Source organism: Tympanuchus pallidicinctus, unplaced genomic scaffold (assembly GCF_026119805.1).
Source record: "Tympanuchus pallidicinctus isolate F22 unplaced genomic scaffold, pur_lepc_1.0 scaffold29, whole genome shotgun sequence".
In the NCBI taxonomy this organism is placed as follows: Eukaryota; Metazoa; Chordata; class Aves; order Galliformes; family Phasianidae; genus Tympanuchus; species Tympanuchus pallidicinctus.
The window spans coordinates 5812074-5838631 of record NW_026294746.1 but is presented as its reverse complement, the minus strand read 5'-3'; the positions used below and the strand labels follow the sequence as shown (position 1 = coordinate 5838631).

At 42.1% G+C, this 26558-nt stretch overlaps 1 protein-coding gene across 1 annotated transcript; it reads left to right on the top strand.

Moving 5' to 3' along the window:
• Positions 1-298: 298 nt before the first annotated feature.
• On the top strand, positions 299-13082 carry LACTBL1 (lactamase beta like 1). Its single transcript, XM_052691648.1, has 6 exons — positions 299-426; positions 2622-2731; positions 4259-4416; positions 5717-5964; positions 7686-7791; positions 10094-13082. Exons 1-6 carry the CDS (start codon positions 321-323, stop codon positions 11070-11072), a joined length of 1707 nt encoding a protein of 568 aa, XP_052547608.1. The 5' UTR covers positions 299-320; the 3' UTR covers positions 11073-13082.
• Positions 13083-26558: the final 13476 nt, after the last annotated feature.

Here is a 26558-nt window from a genome sequence, read left to right as displayed (position 1 = left end):
GGCAAGCTCTCAGTGTATGAGTGATGTAGTTCCATAAGAACCAAAAAAACCAACAAGGTGAGGAGAGTATGTCTTGCAGTGAAAAACAAGAAACCATCTCTGATTCTAATTATTGCAGTGTCTATCTATGGCCAGCTGAGTCACAAGAGTACTGGATTTAGTCCGTGTCGCTACAGCAGCTGTATTGTCTGCATGTGCCTTTTTCACCTATCCAATATCCAAGCAAGACTGTTTTTCCCTCTCTTTTACTCCCTCTGAGATCATGTCTTTTGTGCTTTCAGCAAGCATCCAGCAGTCGAGGCCTCCTCAAGCTCTCTGTTATGGAAGTGAAGTGGATTCATGTGTTGGTCATCTTCTTCTTCCTGCTGTCTGTTGCTATGACAGGCTGCTTTCTGTGGCAGTACAGCCTCCCCAAGGTGGAACCCAGTGAGTAGACAGCCTTAAGCTTGATCTTTCTCCCATTGTGGACATTTTACCCTATAGAGCTGACTGCACTCAAGTTTACCACATTAGCTGGTGCAAGAACACAGAAAATTGGGTTGATGGGGTACCGTCTAATTCTTCCAAAGGAGCTCACACACAAAAGAAAATTGAGGTGGGGAGGAACATTTTCAGTTCCTGATGGATTTGCCAATACTTCTGACCTTCATAGAATCTCAGAATTATTTGTGTTGGAAAAATCCTCTCAGATCATCAAGTCCGGTTGCTAACCCAGCACTGCCAAGTCTGCCACTAAACCACGTCCCTCAGTGACACATCCACGCATCTCTTAAATGCTTCCAGGAATGGTGACTCAGCTACTTCACTGGGCAATGTTCCAATGCTTTGCAACCCTTTCAGTGAATAAGTTTTTCCTGATATCCAATCTAAACATACCCAGCAAAACAAAGTCCTTGTGTTCTGTCACTTGTTTGCTGGGGAGAAGAGACTGACCACCCCCACCTCACTACAGCGTTCTTTGAAGTAGTTAGAAGAGCAATAATGTCTCCCCTGAGCTGTCTTTTCTCTAGGCTAACGTTATTTACCACAACTATTTGGGCCCAGCCATCCAGCCAGTTCTTCACCCAGTGAAATGTATGCTTATCTGAGCCATGAGCAGCCAGTTTCTCCATGAGAAAGCTGTGGGGAACTGACAAAAGATTTACTGAAAATCTTGGTAGCCTTTCACTCATCCACTAAGCAGGTCGTTTTCTCATAAAAGGAGATCAGGTTGGTCAAGTGGGACATGCCTTTCATAAACCCGTGGCAAGTGTCCTCATCACCTGTTTGCCCTGTATGGGCTGCATGATGGCACTCAAGATGATCTATTCCATAACATTCCCCAGTATCAAAGCCAAACTGACAGGCATGTAGTTCTCCAAGTCCTCGTTCTGGCCCATCTTTAACATAGATTATTCGGTATATCAAGGGAAAAGGCACTTTAATTCACATTCCCTGTGGGTTTGCTTCCTTTGCTATTCCTGTAAGATCTTTGAACTGGCATGAGCTCCCAGTTTTCACACTGGAATTTTATTGATGTATTGTAAACTCAGCAGACAGACTCAAGACACCGTATGTGCAAAGATGTAATATAGACAGTGTAGCTGGATCAGAGTTTTAAGTAGCCTAAAGGTGGCATGAAATCCACAGTGAGGGTGACAGATGTACTTCATAGACCAATAATGTCTAGAAAGATTTCAAATGTGTGGGTTTGGTTGTTTTTTTTTTTGCAGAATATCTTAGGCTGCTGTAGGCTCCCAGTCAGCTCAAAGCTCCTGTACTGCTATTCATCTTCTCATCTGTATTTCTAATGCTTTATGCTCAGAGAAGCATGAAGAACTTGAAGAGCAAAGGAGCCGTGTTTCTGAGACCCTTGGGATCAACTGGGAAAGCAGTGGCTCCAAGTAGAAGGGTTATCATTTCACACCGAGTCTTTGCTTGCCCTCCAAATTTAAGGCATATCTAGAATATGCAAGATGCTGCTAATTCAGAGGACAGCTGATAAACTCATTTGTGGAATTGTCAACAGTTCACGTGTAGCACAGTCATAAAACCATGACAGCAATGCATGTATTCCACCAACCATTGTTAAATGTTAGATTTCAGGTGGCACTCACAATTCATTTCTACATCCATTCTCTGAAGTTGCAATATGCATGGGACTGCTTTCCTCTTGAAACCAAGCACAGATCTTTCCCTGTACGTTGGCAGTGCACTTTCACCAGGTCTACATCCACTGACAAGTATGCTCCATAGTCTTCTGTAGTCCCAGCCTCTTAGTTTCTCATTCCTGATTGCAGAGTCAGTTGGAACCTATTAGTGGGCAACACTGGTGATTGGTGGACAGTTGGACTGGATGATCTTAGAGGTCTTTTCCAAACTTAATGATTCTATGATTCTGTAGCAGCTTCTATTTGTCCCATGTGTTGTATCACATTGGAATGAACAATAGCAGAGCACAGTGCTCCCTTCAAGTCCTGTATTATCCGAGGACACAATTCATGATTCTCTCTGTGTGTGCTGAAGTGTCCTTCAGTTTTGGATGATACAATGAATAAAGCTAGTGCTGGCTGCTGGAAGAGGTTAAAGTTTGTCAGTATATCTTTTCAAATCATGTATATTGTCTGTGAAATGTTTTCCAGACCCATCTGTGATGGAAGTAAGATCAGAATCTGTGCAGATGTGCCCACGCTACCCTGAACCAGTACCACTGGACCACCCAATCCCCATTTTGAAGGAAGCATTGGAGAAGGTCTGTGAGGAGGGAACTGGGCTGATGCAGTTTGTGACTGCTGTTCTGAAGGAACCAATATGCATTTTGACCCTGAGTGTCTTAGAATAAGAACATAGGGCACAGAGGAGGTGGAGGTCATCTGAATGTACAAATGAGCCACATTCTGACAAGGCACCTTGGATTTTATGCACCTCCATCATATAATACAAAGTTTCGTTTGTCTCTTTTCCCAGGCTGCTGAGCCCTTGCTCAAATAATCATAACAGAGAAGCTCTCTCACTGCTGTGATCACTATTTTTGCTTTTATTTGAACATTATCCTATTCTACCATACTTGTGGAGATGCAGAGAATCAGAACTCTAGACAGCATTCAGATTGCATGTGGTAAAACTCTTCCTATTTCACAAATGATATAAGGCATGGAGAACCTGAACGCTGTATACACAGAAAGACACAGGAATTGGAAGGGGTCTTAGGCACCATCACCTGAAGACTGTATCTTCAGATGCTCTCAGGTTCTGCCTATGTCTATGGACACTTGAACTCACATTAAAGATCTCACCTTAGCTGAGATCTCTTCTTAATGGAACGTGAGATCCTTGGTTCCATCTCTCAGCATCCACCTCCTGATAGCCAGTATATGGGAAATGCCCAGCACTCCCATTGGAACTAGGGTTGTACATTTATTAATGCAAACATCACTTTGAAAACCAAGGTAGGGAGGGCAACAAGACCCATTCTCAGTGCTGATGTTTAGTGTCATGTTGGAAGATAAGACCCAGAGTAATGTTTGGAACTGGTCTCAACACTGAAGTCTGTCTGACCTTCCCTGGGATGTTCTGGCTTTTCTACCTCCATCTGCAGCTCGAGTGGGTGTGATACTTTACTTGGCTATCATATCCACGATGGTATATGAGGTCTTGGAGCAAGGTGGTTATTTCCATTGCTGGCTACCTGGCCACCTTACCCACTCATCCAGAGAGGAGATTCTGAGGACATTATTTGGCTTGCCCATTCTTGTCTCAAACACTACTCTTGGAGGGCCATTTCTTTTGTCTTGATAATTTTATGCAAAAGATAACTTATGTGTAATGATGAAATCGTAGAATCATTAAGGTTGGAAAAGACCACTAAGAACACTAAATCCAACTTCAATCCACCCCCACCATGCCCACTAGCCGTGTCTCTCAGTGCCACATCTCCATGTTTCATCAACACTTTCAGGGATGGGGACTCCACCACTTCTCTGGGCAGCCCCTTCCAGTACCTCACCACCCTTTCTGAGAATAATTTTTTCCTAATATCCAACACAAGTATTGCTTTGAAAAAGTCAAAAAAAGCAATACATTCTGCTTGTGGGGAGACCACTTTGGCTAATTGGGTCCATACAGACCTGGAAGAACAGGAAGGGAAGAGAAATCACAGCCCTCAATGTATTCAGTACTGTTTCTATGAGTGCAGTTTAAACAGGACTGCACCTTTTGCACATTATATACATTACAAGACTCCTGATTTGGTAATTCATCATTTCCCATTGTTCTCCAGGTAGACTTGATGCTACGCCAAAAGATTCATACCTCTGGTCTACCTGCCATGTCTGCCATCGTTATCTACAATGACACTGTGCTCTGGACAGGCAACTTTGGGAAGAAGAATGCTTCAGATCCCTTCTCAGTGGTGCCCAATGAGTACACTATTTACAGGTGAGACAGAGGTACTGAAGGCATGAGGGATAAAAGGAGAAAATTTCCTTTACACATAAAGGAAAGGAAGGGAAAGTCACAACTTTGGGAACAGAACCACTGTCACAAACCATGACTTTTCTTGCCGCAGGCCCAGTATATTCTGAAAAAACTTCTGGGTCACACTGAACCTTTGAGAGACAATGCTATCACTAGTCACTAAATTATGTGCTTGTAACTCACTGAATTGTTCTCCTTTTTTTCCTCTCTTTTAATTTTTGTTGTTATTTTCTGTTGATCTGGTTTGGTTGGATCTGACTTTGAATGGAGTCACTGCGAACTTCCTGGAGACCCACAAAAGGTTCTTCTCACATGGGAAAGTCTCTGTTCTTTGAGAAGCTCTAGGGCATAAATCTGAACACGGAGAGCTAGCACACATTTTGAGAACAGTAAGAACACAGTGCCACATACATATATTAAAAAATAAATAAATAGGATTTTGGAAGACTATATTCTGAATGTATGAAGTAGGCTGCATACTAACGAAGCCAAGGCCATATGGGCTATTGTATTTTAGATGAAAACAGAATAAAGCTCTTAGTGTGTGGTAAAAACCATAACAAAAAGAAAACAAGAAGTATTTGCTTTCTTTAAAGACCTATTTTCAGTGATTAATAACTGTGCTGTACATGAAACACATGGTCTGCATGCTATCAAATGTTATCCTTAGAGTAAACAGTTCTGAAAAGCTTCAGCAGCTGTGATTAACTTACCCCCCTGCCTCTATCACCACAGCATACCTGCAGAGAGGACCTCGCACTCTTTCTTCCAGAAGACCTTCTTCAAATTTAACTGTTTGGAAGCCACCTAAATAGCAAATCTGAATACGAAATGCAAGATTTTGTGGCATTTAAATCTTAAAATTCCAAGAAATGACTTGCAATTTATTGTGATGTTTAGTAAGGAATAATTTACAAAATATGTCGTCTTATAAATACTAAGTGAACAAAGTTCACAAAGTCAGCTGCACTACTGGTATTGCTTTTAATCATTTAAACATCATTTAAAATACATTCTTTAGCCAGAACACATTTGAAAGACCTATTACTCAGTGCAGAATACTGAACAGTGTAGCAGTCCATGAAGGCCAGATTTAAGGATATTAACCCAATCTACTTTCCTGCATGTTAGTCATTCTGTTCTGAATTAACCAGAGGTATTGTATGCAGATCACTTTGGTGATCTAATGTAGTGAGCACCTAACTTTTTGATTCGTGGGTTTCTTAATGCTTACTTTTTATGAACATTTATTCCTGCACAGAATCGCCAGCGTCTCCAAGATCTTTCCAACCCTTATGCTGTACAAGATGTGGGAGGAAGGGAAAGTCACGTCTCTGGATGACCCTTTGGAACGTTACGCCCAGAACTTTGCTATTAAAAACCCTTTGGGAAGGTTCAGGGAATCAGAACAGAGATACACAGCAGATGGGCTGATCTTTGTGGAAAAAGGTTCGATGCCACTTAAGCCATCGCCTGTTACCTTGCGCAGAATGGCCAGCCAGCTCTCAGGTGAGACAGCACTGCTCACTCCCTGCCTGCCATCTGAAAGAGGCCACGGAGAGAACAGATCAGATGCCAGGAATAAGAAAGTCTGCTCTTGACACCATTTACCAGCATGGGCTCTGCACCTCTGCACTTCCCAGTGATAAATGGAGTCTTCTCCAGGCCACCTGCTCGGAAAGGGGCCAAGCAGCACTGTGGGCTGGGGAATTGCTTTTCCCATGCAAGGTGAATATATGTGTCTTTCAACACAGTAGCTTGACCTGAAACCACTTTCAAATTGCATAACTGTTTTTGCACTCCAGCCCAGAATGCTCTCATTTTTCTAAGAAGTAGAGGTGAGGGTCAAAGTGGCACCAAACCTCTTTGCTTTGAATAGATAGACCTTGATTGTGGACCTAAATATAGCTGTCAGCGTGCTTCCTGATCTGGGATTCCTGAGCTATTAATAGCTTTGTACTTGCTGGCAGAAGACTATTAATCTGCTGCTACTTTCATACTTGTGTAACTCTTATGTTGTGGTAGAAGGAGCTCACAGGACCCAGGAGATCTTTAACCTCTTTGAAATAGAGCTGTTAATACTCAACGTGGGGATTCCAGAATTTACTGCCAAAAAGACTGTGCTGAGATTTCCTGCAGCGCTGAGATTACACACTGCATTATTCCAGTTGAGAATAAAATAACCCAAATTAGAAGCTTTGATTAAAATAACCTGCAGGCAAATTGCAATAGTATAGAGCAGAGCATCACCTGAAGCCAGCCCAATGTAGGATATGTCCTAAAAATACTTAGAGGAAGCATACCTGGTTGTAACGTGTTTATAAAATACAGATATTGCTTCTCTCTGTGTTGGTTTTTATCTCCAAGTTCCCCAACATATTTATGTACAGCACACCATCAGGGCACAGCAACCAACTTGGATGCTGACAGTCTGATGCTGCAGAAGCCCAATTTCAAAAGCTCAACTGAAAATTAAATGAACATTGAGGTCACCTGTTATATTTCCTGGCTGTAAAAATAAAACAAAACAAGAAGGAGGAGGTTCTGCAATATGAAAGCCACCACGTGACACTGAGGGACATGGTTTAGTGGGCATTGTGGTGATGGTTGGACTAGATGATCTCAGTGGTCTTTTCCAACTTCAATGATTCTGTGACTCTAGGATATTGTGAAGTGTTTTTTCACATCAGTTCCTCCAGTAGAAAGCCCATTATCTGCTGAGATATGCTAAGTGCATCTCTTATCTAGTCATTAGGATGCACAGATAGCCCTGGAATAGAAGCAGAAAAAGAGCTTTTCTTCCAGTTCAAATCCCAAAGTCAGGCCAATTCAGAAAAACCAGTCCTGCTGACACAAAAGAAAAGGGCCTCATTCAGCTTGTCCATAATTAAGCTCATGCTCATTTTTATGCCATGTACCCTTCCTGATTTTCTCTTAGCTTCTGAGTGAAAATCAGCAGTAAACTGCAAAAATTATCTAATTCTATCCCAATTAATTCATATCCCAACCTGGGATCGATGAGCCAATAGGCTCCGTGCAAAGGCACTGTGGCATTTTAGAAAGTCCTGGTAAAATATATTTGGAGAATTCATTTTTAGAAAATTTTCGTGCAAATTCCACAACATAGCATTGCACTACCTACAATGAAGAAAATTAACTCCTCCCAGCCAGACCAGGACATTGGACCTCAACTTGTGCCAAATTGTTGAATGTTTCTCCTCCACGTACAGGTCTCCCCAGGAGGCTGCGATCTACCAGCCTGCTGTGGAAGGGCAACACACAAGAAGCTCTGGCTCTCCTGAAGGATGATGTCTTGGTGGCTGATCCTGGAACCAGGTCAGATATTTTCACTTAAGAGCTTTTGGGTTGAGTCCATGACCAATGGAAAAAGACTGCTATTCCTAGAGGGAGCTTCAGATCATCCATCTACAAATAGATGTATTTGTGAGGCACTGGGACAGGTTGCACAGAGAGGTGCTGAGTGCCCCATCCCTGAGACACCCAAGGTCAGGCTGGACAGGGCTCTGAGCACTGATGGAGCTGTGGGTGTCCTTGCTCATTGCAGGGGGTTGGACCTGATGGCCTTTAAGGATCCCTTCCAACTCAAACCATTCCATGAGTCTGTGTTTCTAAATACATCTGTTTTAGGTTGGAAAGAGTTACTTTTGGAAATGCCCCCAGATGGGGCAAAGAAATTGTTGTACTTCTGTCCAATGATCCTTCAACTGTCAATCTGCAGATTTACAACAGTGATCAGGCAGATTAACCTAGTCAGTTTAAACCATCATTTATTTTCACAGAATTGTAGAATGCCTTGGATTTTAAGGGACCTCAAAGATAACCTAGTTCCAACCCCCTGCCATGGACAGGGTTGCCAGCCACCCACTACATCAGGCACCAGATCAGGCTTTCCAAGACCCCATCTAGCCTGGCCTTGAACACCTCCAAGGACAGGCCATCCACTTCTTTGGGCAGCATACACCAACACCTCACCACTCTTCACCTTGACATCTAACCTAAATATTTCTTCCTTTAGTTTAAAGTTATTCCCCTTTGTCCCGTCAAAAAGTCCTACTGAAATTTACCCTGTATCTGTAGAAATCTGCATGTCTCTGAATCAGATACTTGCTGCAATTTGTATAGTGCTAAGTCTGTTACTTGAACTGCAGTCAAACACTGAAAAATATGAACAATCATAGAATCATAGGATCATAGAATAGCCTGGGTTGGAAGGGACCTCAAGGATCATCAAGCTCCAACAAGATCCACTGGACAGTGAGTGAGGGAAAAGATTTAGACTAACTGGGAAAAGTTCTTCAAAAGTGTTCAATTTTTTAAAAATTATATTCTCAAATAATTTGCTTAGAGCTTCTGAAGACTCATGATGACATGAAGTATGTAATCTTAGAAAATTGGCTTATGGGTCGGGTTCAAAGGCTTACAGTAAATGAGGTTCCATCAGGCTGGCAGTCAGTCACTGCAGGTTTCCCTAGGGCTCCATTTTGGGGCCAGTTCTCTTTAATGTTTTTATGAATGATCTGGATGCAAAACTCAAATGCAAACTGAGAAAGTTTGTGGATGATTCTAAATTAGAAGGAACCGCTGACTGCTTCAAGGAAGGAGGGATCTTCAAATGTGAGGGTTTGGGCACCGCTGTCAGACAGAGTTTGGATTTTGGGTGGCCCTGCGTGAAGCCAGCAGTTGAGTCAGTGATCCTTGTGGGTCCCTTTAATTTCAGCATATTCTATGATTCTACTATAATATATTTTTTTGGAAAGGTGAACATCAGTCAATTTAAGACATAAATTTTTAGTCCAACATGGATTTATTCCTGTGGCAAATTATATGTCATGAGAAATTTGCTGGAATTGGCTAAAATGGTACCAAATTTATGACCTTAGTAGGCCTCAGTAAGAGGAGATGTTTAACATATCAAATATGTTAAAAACATGATTTTCGAAAAAGTGTTTGAAAGAAAATTACCCATTCATATCTTTATGTCATTAAACTTAATTCAAGTGCAAAAACTCAATGCCCGTTATGGATATTAAAGACTTACACTTTGATGTCTTTAATCACTCAACATTACTGGATTCTGCTTTTGAGACTTATAAGTGCTTTTTAAGTGCTTTTACTGTCTTAAGATAGCTTAGGTCCTGAAGTTATTGCACCATGTTAAATCTCCAGAGACTCGTCTGGGATTTTGAGACCTTTAAAGTAAGCACCTGTACCTCTTGACTCTGCTCTTGAAAAGAATGAACACATTCTTTTGGTGAAAAGTGATGAACAATAAGTCAGAATATGCAAATATAAGTTTTCACCTAAAGTTTTCTGTCTTCGGCCTTCTTTCTGTGTGTAGCAGTTAAACAGCTCAGCTGATGTGCACAAAAGAAACTTCTGTCTCCTGAATTAAGAAAAATCAAGACATTAACACTTTATCACAGCCCCATCACTGCTCTCCCTTTAGCACGTGATCTGATGAAAGTAGCATCTTTCCCCAGAGGAGAGAGACCCAGCCACTGTTATTTGCAAAATCATATCCACCCTGTGTAACTAAAGTAAGGCTGATGCAGGACTGCATGACCTTCTAGGGTCCCTTCCAACTCAAATAATTCTACGCTTCTGTCTTTCTTTCCAGATGCCACTACAGCAATTTGGCCTTCTCTCTGATGGCACACGTGCTAGCTGACCATGCAGCTGACGGACAGTACCAGCGATGGATCTCAGAGAACATCCTGGACCGCTTGGGCATGGAGGACACTGGCTTTGACATCACGCCGCCCATCCGCTCCCAGATGGCGGTGGGTTTCTACAGCAGCCAGCTGCCAGCCCCTCTCTACGACCTCGGCTGGTACAGACCTTCTGGACAGATGTACTCTACAGCTGCTGACCTTGCCAAGCTGGCAATGGTGTTTTTAGGCACCTATCACCGTCGTCTCCTAGAGCCTGACACAGTGAAGACAATGCTGACACCTCTGTTTAAATGCTCCACTGAATACTTTGCCAACAAGACTGGAACGCCCTGGGAGATTAATGAGCAATTGGGATATGATGTCATTAGGAAGGATGGAGACCTTGATGGCTATTCAGCTACTTTCTCACTGATCCCCAAGCTCCGCCTGAGCTTCATTGTACTGATGGCTGGGCCCAGGCCTCAGGGTGGAGATCTTGTGACCCAGACATACGAGTATCTCATCACTGCCATGGAGACTGCGTTCAGAGAGGCAGAGAAAACGCTGACTCCTCCCCCAAACCCAGTCCCTTTTGTTGGCTATTACACCTATTCCAACCTGACTTTCTATGAGATCAAAGTTGGACGCGGTGGGGTGCTGGTCATGCAGCAGTTTGGGCCTCATGCTGAAGAGCTGATCCCTGAGAAATATCGGACAATCAAGCTCCATCATCTGGAAGATCGCGTCTTCCAAGTTGTGTTTGACAAGGAGTTCCCGTGTGTTCTGCATCTGGGCTCTGCCTCCATCTCACTGGAGACCCAGAATGGGCAGCTCTTTAATTTTTATCCATTTGATCGCAAGGGTTTGTCTCCTGGCTTTGATGCACCAGGGCTGAACACATACAACGTGGTGCGTGTGCTTCGTAAACCTGTATTCTATAGCTAAATGTCCCCTCTTCTTTTCTGACTATTCCTGAGGGGTGGCTCCAAATCTGCATCTTTCCAGACTCTCTTTCTGTGTGGCTTTTTGGATGCCATTAATTGGGAAATATACTGACAAATGACTATTATTTCCAACAAATAGATCATGTCTCACTTCTGAAATGACTGCAATGGCTTGCCATCCCTGTTCCTGCATGGCAGTTTGGCCAGCAATGGGGATGCCTACAGAAAAAAAAAGAAGAAAAAAAAAACAGGTAGAAATGAGGTGGATGAATGGTGTTTGGATGCCATAAAAACCAAACCAAACCAAACAGGTTTTATGTCTTCACAATTAAAATGCCTATATAGTGGCCATTGTGGTGACTGACTGGAGCCATCAGAGGGCTGGGAAATTCCTTTGTGTCTCTTTCAGGGCTGTTGGTGACCTCACCTCCCATGACCAAGATTTTTTCAATGGATTTGCTCAAAAACAGCACCAGCATGATACCAGGCTCTGCTTGTGATACCTGAGAAGTGGGATTCCATTTCTTTCCATGTTCACATCAAGTAAACTGTGTAAAAAGCTTAAAACAGTATGGTTTTTTCTTGGCTCCATGGATTTCTGCAAAAGCTGTGGTCACACTATGGATTTTGTAGCACTTAATTGTAAAAGATGAAGCATGCTACTGTGAGCAGGGTCATATGAGCACGTACTGGTACATTCCAGGTGGAATCAAGCTTGTCACTGTCTCAGTGCATAGAGTGAGTGTGATATTTGAGTGTGATATTTAGGTGTGTGAGTGTGGTATTTAAGTGCAGGAACATGTGGAAATGTGTATGAGTATTTGGGGCACAGTATCTGTGCAGATAAATACCTATTTGGTGCATGCTCTTGAGTGAGGATGGGAACTGAAAATGCATTCCCCTGGGGAGTAGGATAGATGCACACTGAGGGTAGATGCACCTCTAAGAATTCTGCAAAGCAACAAATTCATTCCCTTCTCCCTTCTTGTGACCAGCCCGCTTAATTTAAGTAGCCTAACTGCAAAGTGTGGTAATGGCTGTACAGCATGGAAATCCTGCAGGAAGTGCAAAGGTTAAGCATACTAGCACAGTCAAAGACTTCAAAGTGTTTATTCTTCCACACCATCACTGGTATGAAGCTGGGTCCTCTTGCAGAGTGACCTCCTTCTCCTGTTTGCTCAAACAGTCTTGATATTGGATGTCTCTTTGAGAGGGTTGGAAAGTAAATCTCCTGGCACCTTGTCCCTCTTGGTTTCTCTCCCTGATTTTATTCTGTGTGTAGTTCCTCCGCTCTAATTTCATGTAGGTACCATCACTAAAGGCCTAGAAACCTAATCAGCAAATATGGTTCCCTGCCTTTTTTCAGACAATTTCAGTTCCTTGGCAAATATACGGAATAACATGAGCCTTGCCTTACAATCAGCCATGGTTGCTGCTGTATGGGTTTCCTCATATGTTTAACGCCCTCATATGTTTAAGTATTTAATCTGGGCTAGAGAAACAATACACTCAATGCAAATTCTCTCTGTAGGCCAGTTACGTGTGCTTATGCCCAGAGATGAGGTTGCAGACATGATGCACTGCTGTTGTATTTCCTGTAGAGACGCCTAAACGATGTCTTGACATGCCTGATGTAACAGAGACTGCTCTCCTTGCTTTGGAACTTATACATCAGCTATCATTAAATGCCTCTGAGTGATTATATCACGCTCCCACAAACCCACCAAGGCAAGTGCCATGTGCTTACAGTGGTGGAAGCAACCACTGGATTGCTGGAAGCATATCCCACGTCCCACCACACTTCCCAAAGCACCACCCTGGGCTTTGGCAAGCAAGACTTATGGTGACATGGCACCCCAGAAGGAATGGAGTCCAACAATGAGACTCGCTTCTGAAACAGCCTCATAGACATAATTGTATTGTGCATCACTTGTTTTGTATATTCTTATAACATCATTATCATAATTATTTTCCCTTCTTCTTCTGTCCTATTAAACAGCCTTTGTCTAAACCCGTGAGTTTTATCTTTTTTTTTTTTCCAGTTCTCTCCCCTGTTCCACCCAGGGCGATTGAGGGAACGCCTGTGTGATACTTGGCTGCCTGCTGGGTTGAACCGCAACAGCTCACAAACTATCTAACAACGAGCTGAAGTCAAATGCCCCTTTGCACCCTGCCCTTGGAAGCTCTTCACGACTGTTTCCCCACTCTTGGATGTTCTTTTCAAGGTGGGGACTAAGAAGTAGAGACTTTACATCCATCCAATCCTCAGAATTGAAGGAAACACTGAGAAATATCCGCCATGTGCATGCCCCATGCCTGGAGGTGCTTAAGGCCAGGCCGATGGGGCCCTGGGCAGCCTGAGCTGGTGGGGAGCAACCAGCCCATGGTAGAGATTGGAGCCATCCTCCATCCTAAGCCATTCTGTGATTCTGTGGTAAGATTCTATGTTCATGTCTTTACCCTGGGATTCAAGGTTATCAGCGCAGACAAAAAACTGCAGCTTCTTCCCTGATAGACAGGTTTATGCTTTCTCAGTCCCTTTTTCCACATCCTTTTCTCTTTATGATTCGTGTCGTGTTCTTGAAATGCCATTCAGGCATTTGCAGGAGGGGAACTGCAATAGTAATTTTTATTAGATGAATTTTATACCAAGTTCAACAATAAACTATTTTGATTGTATCTAAGGCTCTTTTGCTGGTTCATGACTATTTCTATCCATTTGGATATAGGATAAATGTTGATAAAAAGAAGACATTAATTTTCTAATTAAAAAAAAAAAAAAAGCAGTAAAAATAAAAGATTCCTGCATAATGTAACAGATTTATGACTAATCCTGAATTGCTGACAAAGTAATTTCTACAGTTTGGATTTCTGGCAATATGGATGACAGTAAACACAGCAATTCTGTGCATGAATCATCCAATTTTAGGACATCTTGCTTGTGGAACTCCCTTCCTACTCCCAGATTCCTACAGTATTTCATGGTCGGGTTCAAGATCCTATGGGAGAGAAGTGAGGAAGAGGAGAAGAGAGGAAGATGTTTGTTTTCCCCTTGCAACCCAAAAAAAAATCACAGGATCTAGCTTTATTGCGAGGACTCTTTTGCTTATATGTCATGTAAGACTCAATTCCATATTTTTCATGTGCAAGGGAAAGTTTTATAGTAATTTGTTTCCTATTTGTATAACGCAACAGAAACTCATGTTCCTTTTGTGCTTTTTACTTATTTTGGAAAATAGGCAATGAACTGAGGGAATGAACCCAACAATGCTTGAAGATATCATTTTCTTTCCTTTTTTATTTTTCTCCTTTAGGCTGTATCTTCTTTGAATTATTAAGGAGCTTTTCCTATTGAATCAATGGCCCTTATTTCGGAAGCTGAAAACAAATCCAATTTTTTTCTTACAGTGTGAGATAATGTAGTAAGCATAATTTAGAAAAGTATTTTGCTTGTGGATGTAAACCTGGAAATTCACATAAATATTTGTAAATGTGTGTCTTGAAGATGTTATCTCTGTCAGGGAAATCTGACATATGCTTAGAGGAAAAGATAATGCTAGGAAATCTTTGTCAGAACGTTAGCGTGCGTCAACTCCATAAACTCCAGCCATAAAACTCAAGGTCAGCAAAGGAGGAAAAGTATGCAAAGAGTTATCAACTATCTTCTGGCTAGAGGCCACGAAGAAGAGCTCCTCTGCCATGTAGCAAAGGTGTGTGTCCCAAAGGATTACTGAGGAACTGTTGGTGTCCAACACCAGGATCTTCCAGATTTGAAGAGTAGATTCCAACTGGCCTTGTCTTACAGTAACCTGCTTTGTGGTTCTACCCTAAATCATCATCGTGTTTTACACACAAACTTTTCAACATAACTTGTCCCATTTCCTCCTGCTTGCAAAATGAAGTCAATGAAGTATGATTTCTGTCTGGCAGAGAGGTCTTTGAGGTTGGATGCAGAGGTTTCTGACGTAATACTCAATTAATCTTGAGAACAACCGACAGAGAAGATTTGGAGATATCAGAGATGCTGGTGTATCCAATATTCTAGCGTCCAGAGGACACTGTGAAGCTATGAAGGGTCTGGAGCACAGTCTTTTGGGGAGAAGTTGAGGGAACAGCGGTGGTTCAGCTGGAGCAGAAGAGTCTCAGGAGACTTCATCACTCTCTACAACTCCAAGAAAGGAGGTTGTGGCAAGGTGGGGTCAGCCTCTGCTCCCAGGTAACAGCATCAGGAGGTAATGACTTCACATTGCTCCAGGAGAGGTCCAGGTTGGATGTTAGGAACAATTTCTTCTCAGAAGGAGTGGTGATGCACTGGCACAGGTTGCCCAGGGAGGTGGTGGAGTCACCTTATCTGAAGATGTTCAAGAAACACAGAGATGTGGTACTGAGGGAGGTGGTAGAGGTGGGTTGAGGTTGGACTGGATGATCTTGGAGGTTATAGAATCATGGAATCAGTCAGGTTGGAAAAGCCCTCTCAGGTCATCCAGTCCAGCTATCCAATATTGCCCACTAAACCACATCCCTAAGCACCACTTTCCTTCAGGTCTTTTCCAACCTTAATGATTCTGTGATTATAATGCATTCTTCAACATGTGCAGTGACCCACCCTGGCTCAGCTCTAAAACTGATGCTGAAAGTGATGAGCTCCCCAGTGGTCTATAGGCTTTCTCCTAAGGAAAAATAATTTTTCTGACCTTCTGTTGTACAGTAGAGTCAGGCACCTGCATGATACTTGTTTCTCGCATTACTGCTAACCCCAAATTAAGGTTAATAGTCCTAGACGGAGTGTTCCAGTGCTGTGCGATCGTGTGCCTTGTGTAGCTCCACAAAGATGAAACTAAAATTGTAGCCAAACCTCCACTGAGCAAGAGTTTTATGAAGCCTGGTTATGGAATGAATCATCACTACTGCGACTCACAGCTTCGTTTTTTGGGTAAAACATAAAATAAATGTGTGAAATGCCAGCCTACTGAGAGACTGCTATTCCACTCCACAGGCTCAGTATCACAGGGATTGTGATGCACACTGACAGTGAATTTCAACTTACAGGGTTGGGAATTGTGGAAGGGGAAGGGAATGATATCATGAACCTCTCTTTTCGAGGATTATATTTGCTTCAGACCATGTGTGAATCCAGATTTCTCTGGGAATTACCAGAGCTCCCAAGCAGGGTGATAGGTGACGCAAATCATTATGCAGAGAGCTGGATCTGGAGTGCTGTCCCCACTAATCCCTGCAGCACAGCATGACTGGGATTGTGCACAGACAATTCCAGTAAAAGCTGCAGGCTTGCAAACACTGTGCTACTCCAATAAGGGGTGATATGCACTAAAGAAATTCCGTGGTCTACAGCAAAGATAAAAGATAGAAATCCACTGTGTGATCACGATTATTCTGTGGGTGCAATCAAAAAGTGGTCCCCAATGAAAAGGTGCTTTTCGTTACCATGAATGGGGCTCTGCGCTATTTGCTACTTCAGTACTCAAAGCAGTAAAGTCCCATGAAGTGTATTGAGTTGTTTTGGTTTTGTGCAGCTGTAAATTTGAACTCAGCCACAGAATCCCATCCCATCTTTGATCTTTTGAACAAGCCTGAAAGTTGCTAAGAATCCTCCTGTTTCCAAACTGTTGTCTACCACCATACAAAACAGAAGAGGTTATGTATTACTCAGCCCTTTGTACTCCACGTTTACGTACAATTTCTTTATGGTTCACATATGTGTTCTATATCAGACAATTCACTCTTCTCCTACAGACTGCACTGAAAAAGTGAGATCAAAATTAAAACCATTCTTGTACAAGGTCCTGGACAACTTGCTTCCAGCTGACCCAGTCCTAAATGTTGAACTCGACTTCCAACCTCAGTGATCCTGTGCTTTTGTGACTCTGTGACATAGCCCTGGAAATCTGATGACCTCAAAGAACACACTAGTCAGGATTATATGCAGTGAAATTTTGAATCTCTATAAGGAAGAGATCGTGCTCTCTGGTAACCTGTACCAGTGCTACTCCAACCTCTTCTGATAGCAGTTTGTCCCAGTGACCATCCTGACTGCCTCAAAACACACTTGGTGGCTTTTTTGCCTTTTGTGTTTTCTGGCACCACTGAAAACCAGTGACATCCATTCCCATATGTAACTGTCTGCAGTCTGCTCTGACTGTTTGATCCCTATCACTCTCCTCTTTGCGTGGCTGACAAAGCCCATCTCACCTCATTTTTCTTCATAGGCTCTGTGTCCCAGGCCCAACCATCTTACTCACACTCCACCAGCCTGTGTCTATGAGGTCCTGGAGGACCTCCAGTTTTGTCTATAAGAAGGATGGAGGGGATTTTTGAACTACATTGTGTAAATGACTAAAGCCACACAGCAGGTGGCAATCCTGCCATGTGAGTCTGTGAGAGAACACATCACCTACTTGCTCCATCAGAGAGGATAGCCAGGATGAGGTCTAGAACTGCCAGCGTAGAGAATGGGAAATGCCAAGGAAAGGTACATCTCACCATTCTCTGGCATCCATATGACTAATGACAAGATCAAAGAACAGCTTGAATTGGAAGGACCATCCAAGCTGGGATGAGGACCGACCAACCAACAAATTCTTTGAGTGCTTCCAGTGCTTCACCACCCTCTGAGTAAAGAATTTCTTTCTAATATCTATTCTCAATCTACATTCTTATAGTTTGAAATCTCTTGTTCTATCACTACAAACATTTTTTTAAAGTCTCTCTCCATCTTTCTTTAAGTTCTGTTAAGCATTGAAAGGAAGCAGTGAGGTTCCTTTGAGCCTTCTCTTCTCCAGACTGAGCAAGGCCAGCTCCCTCAACCATTCTCCACAGGAGAGGTGTTCCAGTCCTCTGAGCATCCTCATTGCCTCCCTGGACCCGCTCTAACAGGTTCACATCTTGTGCAAAGCTCCCCAGGCCTGGATGTAATACTACCTTACACTTCTGGGGAGGACATGGAGACCCAACATGGCTCATAATATGGTTTCATCTGCAAACGTAAGCAAAATCATTCCAGTGCAAGGTGGCAAATGGAAATATTGAATAGTGTTGGCTCAGTTCAATATCATGCAATATATATTGTTCAATACACAGACTCCTTCCAAATCACACTCTATACAACACCTTTGTTTGAGAGCGAATCATTCCTAACACTTTCTTGAATGAACTTTTCTCAAATCAGTCTCACAAGGATGCTGTAATTATTCTATGACGAGATAATTGTCTCAGAACAAGTACAATAAAACCAAGTTGTTCAGTTGAGGTTACATTTGAAAGAATATATCATATATATATATTCAAATATGTCTCTCATAGTCATTTGAATAGTCACAGACATAGACATTCAAACTGTCTTCCCATTTCAAAGTGGGAAGTCTGAAAACTACACAGCTAGATAAGGGTGTTCTGTTTGTTTTCAGAGCTGAACTGTTTTCTCAGGCATAAAACACTGCAGAACATGTGAGTTGTTTTTAAAGGTAGCATAAGTTGGCAGTAGAGATGCAAAAATGCTTCCCATCACTTTTGGCAAGATTTGAGGCAATCTGAAGTGTTTTAACATCTTCTGTTCTCTGGTGTTGGGTGGATTGTTTGGATGTATTGTATTCACTTTGAAAATACATTTTTTTTTTTATTTATTGCACATGTAACAACATCTCATGGTTGGTTTGAACCCTCTCCAATCGCTCCCTGCTCTTTCAGCCCAAGCTCTGCTTTAATAAGGCTTTAATGAAGTCTTTTGCTGGAAAATTCAGTCTACACCCAGGATATCAACTGACAAACACTGCAGTCTGGTATATAAATAAAAAGTCAGCCAGTAAGAACACCTAAGAGGAAGGTAACTCATTCCTTATAAGTCTACCAGTGAGCAAATTCCAGATGTCAGCTATTTAAGAGACCTCTTTCAGAGGGGCTCGAGGCCCTGCAAGAAGCACTGTGATCTTGAAGCGCGGGTTCGTGATGGCTTCCTTTCTGATCTCCACCTCAAGCCACCCCTTCTCACAAAAAAATGCACATTCTTTCACCTCCTTCTACTTTGTAGCTGGTTTTATAGCCTCACTATTTCAACAGCGCTACCGCAGAGATTGAAATAAGAATGTAAGTAATAATTCTGCCACCCAGAACAATTTTCAAGGCTTATCACAGCTCCCTGGGTTGATCTTTGATTTTCCAAGTCAACTGAAGTACAAAGAATGGAAACAATTAAATTTCTAATTTTTCTGGGCTTTTTGTGCAAGTCCATCCTCCTTCAGGAGGTCACCTCAGGGATCTGTGGGAGAATGAAATGCTTTTTATTTAACTGGATGGAGGCAAAGGAGAAATTTCAGTTTAATTTCTAAGTATGTTTAGAAGAAAAGTGCAAAGAACGTCACTGATTTGTAGCAGGTGTGACTCTGTGTAGGTACCTGGATTGCCAACTCCCAGCCTGTATAATCTCACAGACTGGAAGAGATGATAGGTCTACCACCATATACATACATGTGGAAGTGAGCATTGATTGACTGCCTCAGAATAAATAACTTTTTGCATAGCTTCACATGATGGATGAGTTTCCTATCCATGCAAAAATGTACCATAAGCAAAGAGAGCCTGGAGCAATGGTGCAAAACCACAGAAGGAAAGAGGATTGGATCTGCTCTGGGTTTAGCTGGGATAATTTTCTTCATAATAGCTCAAATGGTTTTGTGTTTTGTATTTGTGCTTTCCTGGAAACTGTTCAACATCTGTCTACAGATGGGAAGCTGTGAATGAATTCCTTATTTTGCTTCTCCTTTTTGCATACTCCAGAAAGAGCTGGGTAGCAAACACGATCAGTTATCGTTTTACTTTGTCTCTATCTTTTGCCTGAGAGTTGTCTAATGAAAATAATGGAATAATGAATTATTTCAATAATAAATGAACAGTCAATAACCAATGGATAATCAAAGCCATTCCATGGGTCTCGTGGTACATCTTGAAAGTATATTCCTATTTTGAGTCCCAAAGTGCTCAGACAATCAAGTATGAAATTTCCAAAAGCAACTTCCGTAGAATCAAAGAGTCATGAAGTCAAAGAATCACAGAATCGTGGAAGCATGGAATCATAGAACCACAATATCTTGATTTGGAGGGGACCCCCTCAGGGTCATCAGGTCCAACTCCTGGCTTCTCACAGGACTGTGGAACACTCATAGTTATGGAGTTTTCCCTTTCCATGCATTTGATAACTTACAGCTTTTATCTGCTGTTGGACTGGAGGATGTGCAACACATGGTCACTCTATGGGCTTTTCAGAATAACGATCTCAGGTGCAGTAGGGTGAAGATCTGAGGGAGTATTTCACATGCATTCATCATTCCTTTAAAAACTAGAGACTTTATAATTAAGAATTCTGTATCACAGCTGTAAAAGTCCACTTCCAGCATAGAGAGATAAACAAGACTGTTGACAATTGCAGTTTGCTGTATTACTGTGATCCCAGAACATGGGGAAGGCAGGTTGTGTCTGAGCTCCCTGCTGTGGGGAGAAGGCCATTAACCTCATTTCCAGCAGAGACCAATTTCTGGAGAAGAAAGAGGGAAGGCAAATGCCAATCCAGCCTGCTAATTGTTTAACGCTGTTCAACCTTTTTTCTGACCCTTCTTCTCATATTTCCTATACATAACATCATTATCTGACACCTCCAAGTGCTAATGTGCATGCAAACTTTTATCTCCCCACGAAGGAAGACCTCTCCTCTACTGCAGGATGAATTACATGAATGCTCAAAACATCTTTTGCAGGCATCTCCAAGGGGAGATGGGAAAATTTTTCAACTAAAAGACAAAAATTTTCAGTTCAAATAAAATATAGAATAAAATAAAATATAAAATAAAATATCTTTCTAATCAGAAAATCCAATGGCTGCTCTGAAAATAATGCCTCCTGTTTTATGATGATGACCCACAATGTCAGGAGCAGATGTTGGGGCTATGACATTAGAAGTTGAACATTTCCACCAATATCCCATTACATTTTGTTGCTGTGTAACAGGTGGAAGCAGATGGACACTCTGACAGAGTGGTGTCTGACGTGGGATTGTACATGAATCAGAAGTGTGTCACTGAATTCCTCCATGCAGAAAAAATGGCTGACATTCATTGATGTTTGCTGAACATTTTTGGAGACCAAACAGTGAATGTAAGCACAGTGAGAGATGGGTGATACATTTCATAGCTCATGGTGGTGACTGTGTTGAAAAATTTCATTTGGTAGCTGAGAATTTACTCTACCAAATAGTGTTATTGTGCTCTTTCTATTGGTTGTAGTTTCCATGGAGATAAAGAGGAGGCATTACTTTCAGAGCAATCTACATGCATTTCAGAGCTTGTTCCCACCAGTTTCCATCACAAATGCTCCCAGGCAAAAGCCAGCTTCAGCTGCACCTGAATCATGCAAATTGCAGCTTGCAAATACCAAATGCAGGAGGGGTTGTGGAGGCAACTGAACGGCTTACACAGGATCAGAGGCAAGTAATGGTGAATTCCTAAACGCTTTAAGGAATTCCTGGGCAGAGCTAATATGTGACAATAAAAGTCCTTCAGGCAGGAATTCAGGGTCATAGACAGATTAATGCCCTCAGTTCGTACTAATTTAGTTTTCACAGCAATTTTGGAAACACTGAAATAGTTTGGATTCTCAATCCAGTACGTGAAACTTTTTTTTCACACATGCTCTTTATTTACAATAGTGGTAATACTGATCTATGACAGAGGAGATAGAAGGCCTTTGTTAGAATGGAAGGAAAGCAATTTATATGCCTGGAAGGAAAAGATTTTTTGCATCATTCTGTATGTGCCTTTTGCCTCTGATGTTCTGGAAAAGTCTTGAATTGATCAAGTTTAGAGTACAGAGATGGTAAGGTGTGCAACAGCACATGCAGATACCTCGCACACACAGAGGCCAAGCAAACACAGCACTGACACAGCAGCACGATAAACTAACCCAGTTAAATCTGAACTCTTTTGCACAAAGACGTGCCAGAATAACTGCTGTTATAATTTCTGATGAATTGTTTTTATGAAACATACAGGCAGTTGGTTTTATTCTTCCTCCATTCTGCTGTCATTAGAGGGCAGAGTTCAGGTTTTAAGAAGCCTGTATCTTTTTAAAACTTGCCACTAGTGGTCAGTTTCCTTATTTTTGTCGGGTTTTACTGTGTGTGGATATGAGTGTGTGCTCCCTGTCTCACCATTCAAAGATCTGAAATATCAGTTTAGCTTACTTTTACAATCACAGAATCCTTAAGGTTGGTAAAGAGCTGCAAGACCATCCAGCCCAACCCCAACCCATCCCTCCATGCCCACTGCCCACATCCCTGGCTGCCACATCTCCACACTGAACACACAGGATGGTGACCTCACCTCCTCCCTGGGTTCATCACAGCTCTTTCTAAGGAGAAATTTTCCTTAATATCCAGCCTGCACCTTCCCTGGTACAACTTAAGACCATCACCTCTCGCCCTATTGCTGTTAACCTGGGAGCAGAGACCAACCCTCACTTTGCATCAACCTCCTTTCAGGAGCTATAGAGAGCAATGAAGTTGTAAATCTGTAAATCTATATCATAATACATCACCAAATCCTTATTTTTTTCTCTCTGCTTGAACAGCTGTTACCCAGCCAAATGACAGTAGGATTGCTCCTTACATTAGGGCTCTTCTGCCATCTCCTGGGCAAGAGGCACAAAGCCCCTTTCACAGGAGAATGTTTCAGTTAACTCAGAAAGTTACAGATGGGATTTGAATGTTCATTTCTGCCCTGTTGTAAAGAAAACAAATAAACAACGATAAAACCAACAGCAAAGAAGTAAGCAATCTCCTACATCAGAAGAAAGGAAATGGCCTCAGGTTGTGGCAGGGGAGGTTCAGGTTGGATATTAGGAAAAACTGTGAAGGAGAAGTGAAGCACTGGCACAGCTGCCCAGGGAGGTGGTAAAGAGATGTGGCAGTGATGGACACCGTGGGCATGGTGGGATGGGGTGGGGTTGGGCTGGATGACCTTAGGGGTCGTCTCCAACCTTAACGATTCTGTGATTCTTATGATTGCCTTTATACAAAGGGTTCTAAGACCTGAAATCATGTTTCCATTAGTAGTTCTTGGGCTCAAGGACAAAAGAAAGTTATGCTATTAATGGCTCAGCTGGTTTTACAGAGTTTTCGACCAAACGTAATGTGCATATAGTCTGGCCCAAATATGGCACCAACTCATCAATATAAGTGAATTCTGATGGAAACATTGGAAGTGGTGTATTTTCCTCTTTAACCCCAATGTCAGCATTCCCAGCACCAGGACTGATGATTAATAAGAAAAAACCCTGAGCTGCTTACAAGCCAATTTAATCAGTCTGGACCAAAATATGACTGTGTAGGGGAATTTTCACCTCCTATCTCTCAGGCTGGCATATCCTTGCTTGTGTTAACACACTAGTAAGGTTTGGAAAATGTTTCAAGTGACTTTGAGTGCTGTTGTTGGCCAGTTCCTTTACTTCTTACTTGGTCAACACTGACGTGCGCTTTGGTAAACGTGTTGCCCAGTTGGGCATCTGTGCTTGTGATGTAACCCATGCTCTGGTATCCAAAACACATTTCTTCCCAGTATAGCCCAGGTACGTCTCATAGAAATCTTAACAAGTGCTGTAAGAGGGAATGCATATGGGAAATGTAAAGGCTGATAGAAGCTGAAGCTGCTTAAGTTACGATCAGAGATAACTCAGGCAGTGAGTCTCTAAGTTCAGTGGTAACCATGGCAAAGAAAACTCATATCACAAACCCTAAACAGGCTCAGAAGCAAACAGAAGCTCAACTGTTCCTGAGATAGTAAGGATACAGAGAGGAATGAAATGCTTGTTCCCAAGCACAGGAGATCACTGTTAATCATTAACAGCTGTAGATTGTATTGGCTTTGTTTATTTGACCAGCTGATCCACCAACCAGCTGTATTTGTGCACCAGTCTGGTGTTACTGTGATCTGCGTGGGTATGACTTGTATCATCTAGATATCACACGCATTATCACAAGTTATTACTGCATGCAGCCTGTTTCAGTGATCTGCACAATTACCACGCTAGGTTCATTATCCCTAGATTTCACAAGCCTGATGAGTTTAGGTGAATCCAACTTTCAAGCAGGGACTGGGCAGTTTAATGGTTACTTTGAACCACTTTTTTTTTCTTTTTTTCACAGCTACTTTTAACCACTCCAGTCAATCCTTACTGAAAATGTTGAAGATACATGGAATATAATACATGTAACCCACTGCCTGTTATGTATGGTGACAGAACGTTAAAATATCTCCTATCTAATTCTGTCTTTCCTCAGATTTTGTACAATAAAACATGGCAGCATCAGTAGACAAAGGAAGAGCAACTGTTGTCATCTACCTGGACTTATGTAAGGCCTTTGGCATGGTCCCACAGCACATCTTTATCTCAGAGCTTGAGGCACGTGGACTCGAATTGTGAACTATGCATTGGATCAATGAATGGGCAATCAGCCCATCCAGTTACCATGCTGCTATTTCATAGAATCATAGCATCACAGCATCATAGCACCACAGAATGATGGAACCACAGAATCACAGAACCACACAATCATAAAATCACAGATCATTACCCTATAGCAACACTCTGACAAACTTTCCTATCTTTTCTGTAGGCTCCCTTTAAACACTGGAAGGTCTCTCTAAGTTTTCCCCTGAGCCTTCTCTTCTCTAGGCTAAGTTTCAACTTTCTTGGCCTTTATTCATAGATGTCTGTGTGTTTTCTCTAGCACTATCTGTTACCCCATAGTAGACGACACCCCTCACATTTTCACCAGCCATCCTTCTGTTATGAACAGGTTTCAAAAGTGAAATGAAACTTATCACAGCTATTCTCAGCCAGCACTTAGCTAGAAATTTGCAGTTTCTGGCTAAGACTTGAAGAAGATGTTGAATACTCCAAGTATTTCTCTCTCTTTTTTTTTTTAATTTCTCTCTTCATCCATCAGTCATTCTCTTCATCAATCAGACATTATCTCAATGAAAATCTTGTTTTGATGGTATGTGAATAGACAGGGTGTAAAACGTTTTTTCCAATACCATTAATGACAAAACATCTTCTGTAAACTCTATTGCTAAGTGTTATTGAATGCCAGAGGCTCCCTGAATGAATCCGAGGCAGCAGGAGGAGGGGAATGAAAAGGCACAGGTAGAGTTGTATGTAAGAAACCATTTATGATGTAGTTGCATTGCAGAGAACCAGAAAATCAATCCTAAATATGAGGAGAAGGAGAACAAAATGATCCAAATCTTCAGGCACTGTTTGTGGCTGGAGGGGATGTTTTGACCAAGGTCATGTAAGTTTATTTGCATGGCTGTTTGTACTAATATTATTTAGAAAGGGATAATTTAACATTTCAGAGGTTGCCTGTTATTATTCTGTCATGTGCTAGGAAAATCTTTAACCTGGACACAGATAAGGAGATTGTCTTGAACAACAAACAGAGTTTTATTGCTTAACGTGGTTAGTGTAAGGGTAAAAACAATGAAAGGACAGGTGAAACCCATAAGGACGACCATAGAGGGGAACACTGCCAGGCTGTGCTCAGCCGTTCTCCCCAAGAGAGGGCAGAAGGACCATCCTAGAGACCAACAGCTGAATCCCAGCTCTTACCTGCAGCCATCTATTATTATTATTATTATTTGGCAGATTCCCAGCAGCCTCGCTTGTCTGGAGAGACATCTCCAGGCATGGCTCCTCTACCTTCATTGTAACCATTCTTCTTTGCTTAATGCAAACACTGACTTGCTCTCTCCCATCAGCCTTCATCCATAAAGCATTACGAACCTCACTCTGTTCAGTACCCTTTTTCCACCATCCATCCTGAGGACAACAGCTGTCCATCTGCAGTCAGCGGGGGCTGACCCTGCACCCATTGTGCTGAGGTGAATGGTGGTGGTGGTGATGTCCTTCTCCTTTTAACTCTTATCAAGGGGATGCAATAGCAGTGGCAAGGTGTCTTCTTTGGAACACTGAAAAGTTCAGAAAGCTACAAGCCAGTCAGCTTTACCTCACTCTCAGGAAAGTTTACTGAGCAAATCCCCATGGAATCTGTTTCTAACCACACAGAGGAAAAGAAGGGAACAACCAGCAGCCATTTATTAAATGCAATTTAATGCAATTGCCTTCTACGATGACTGGTTCTATGGACAAGCTGTGGAAATGTCATGCTCTAAGTTTAGCAAGGCCTCTGGTGTGGTGACCCTTAATGTCTTTAGAACTAAAATGATGATATGTGGACTGCACAGAAGATCTATAAAGCAGGTGGAAAATTCTCTTGGCTGTCCAATTAAGAAGATAAGTGGAACAAAATCCAACTGGTGGCCAGTCACCAAAGACTCTGGGTCCAGTACTGAGGGTAACACCATGCAATGTCTGCTGTAATAATCTGGATAATGGGACAGAATGCACTCACAATAAATTTGCA

Bases quoted from the DNA above. Each gene is read 5' to 3' on its own strand.
- LACTBL1 (XM_052691648.1), top strand. From the start codon at position 321: ATGGAAGTGAAGTGGATTCATGTGTTGGTCATCTTCTTCTTCCTGCTG. The intron at 427-2,621 runs GTGAGTAGACAG...AATGTTTTCCAG, and splicing joins CCTCCCCAAGGTGGAACCCA to ACCCATCTGTGATGGAAGTA. The intron at 7,792-10,093 runs GTCAGATATTTT...CTTTCTTTCCAG, and splicing joins GTGGCTGATCCTGGAACCAG to ATGCCACTACAGCAATTTGG.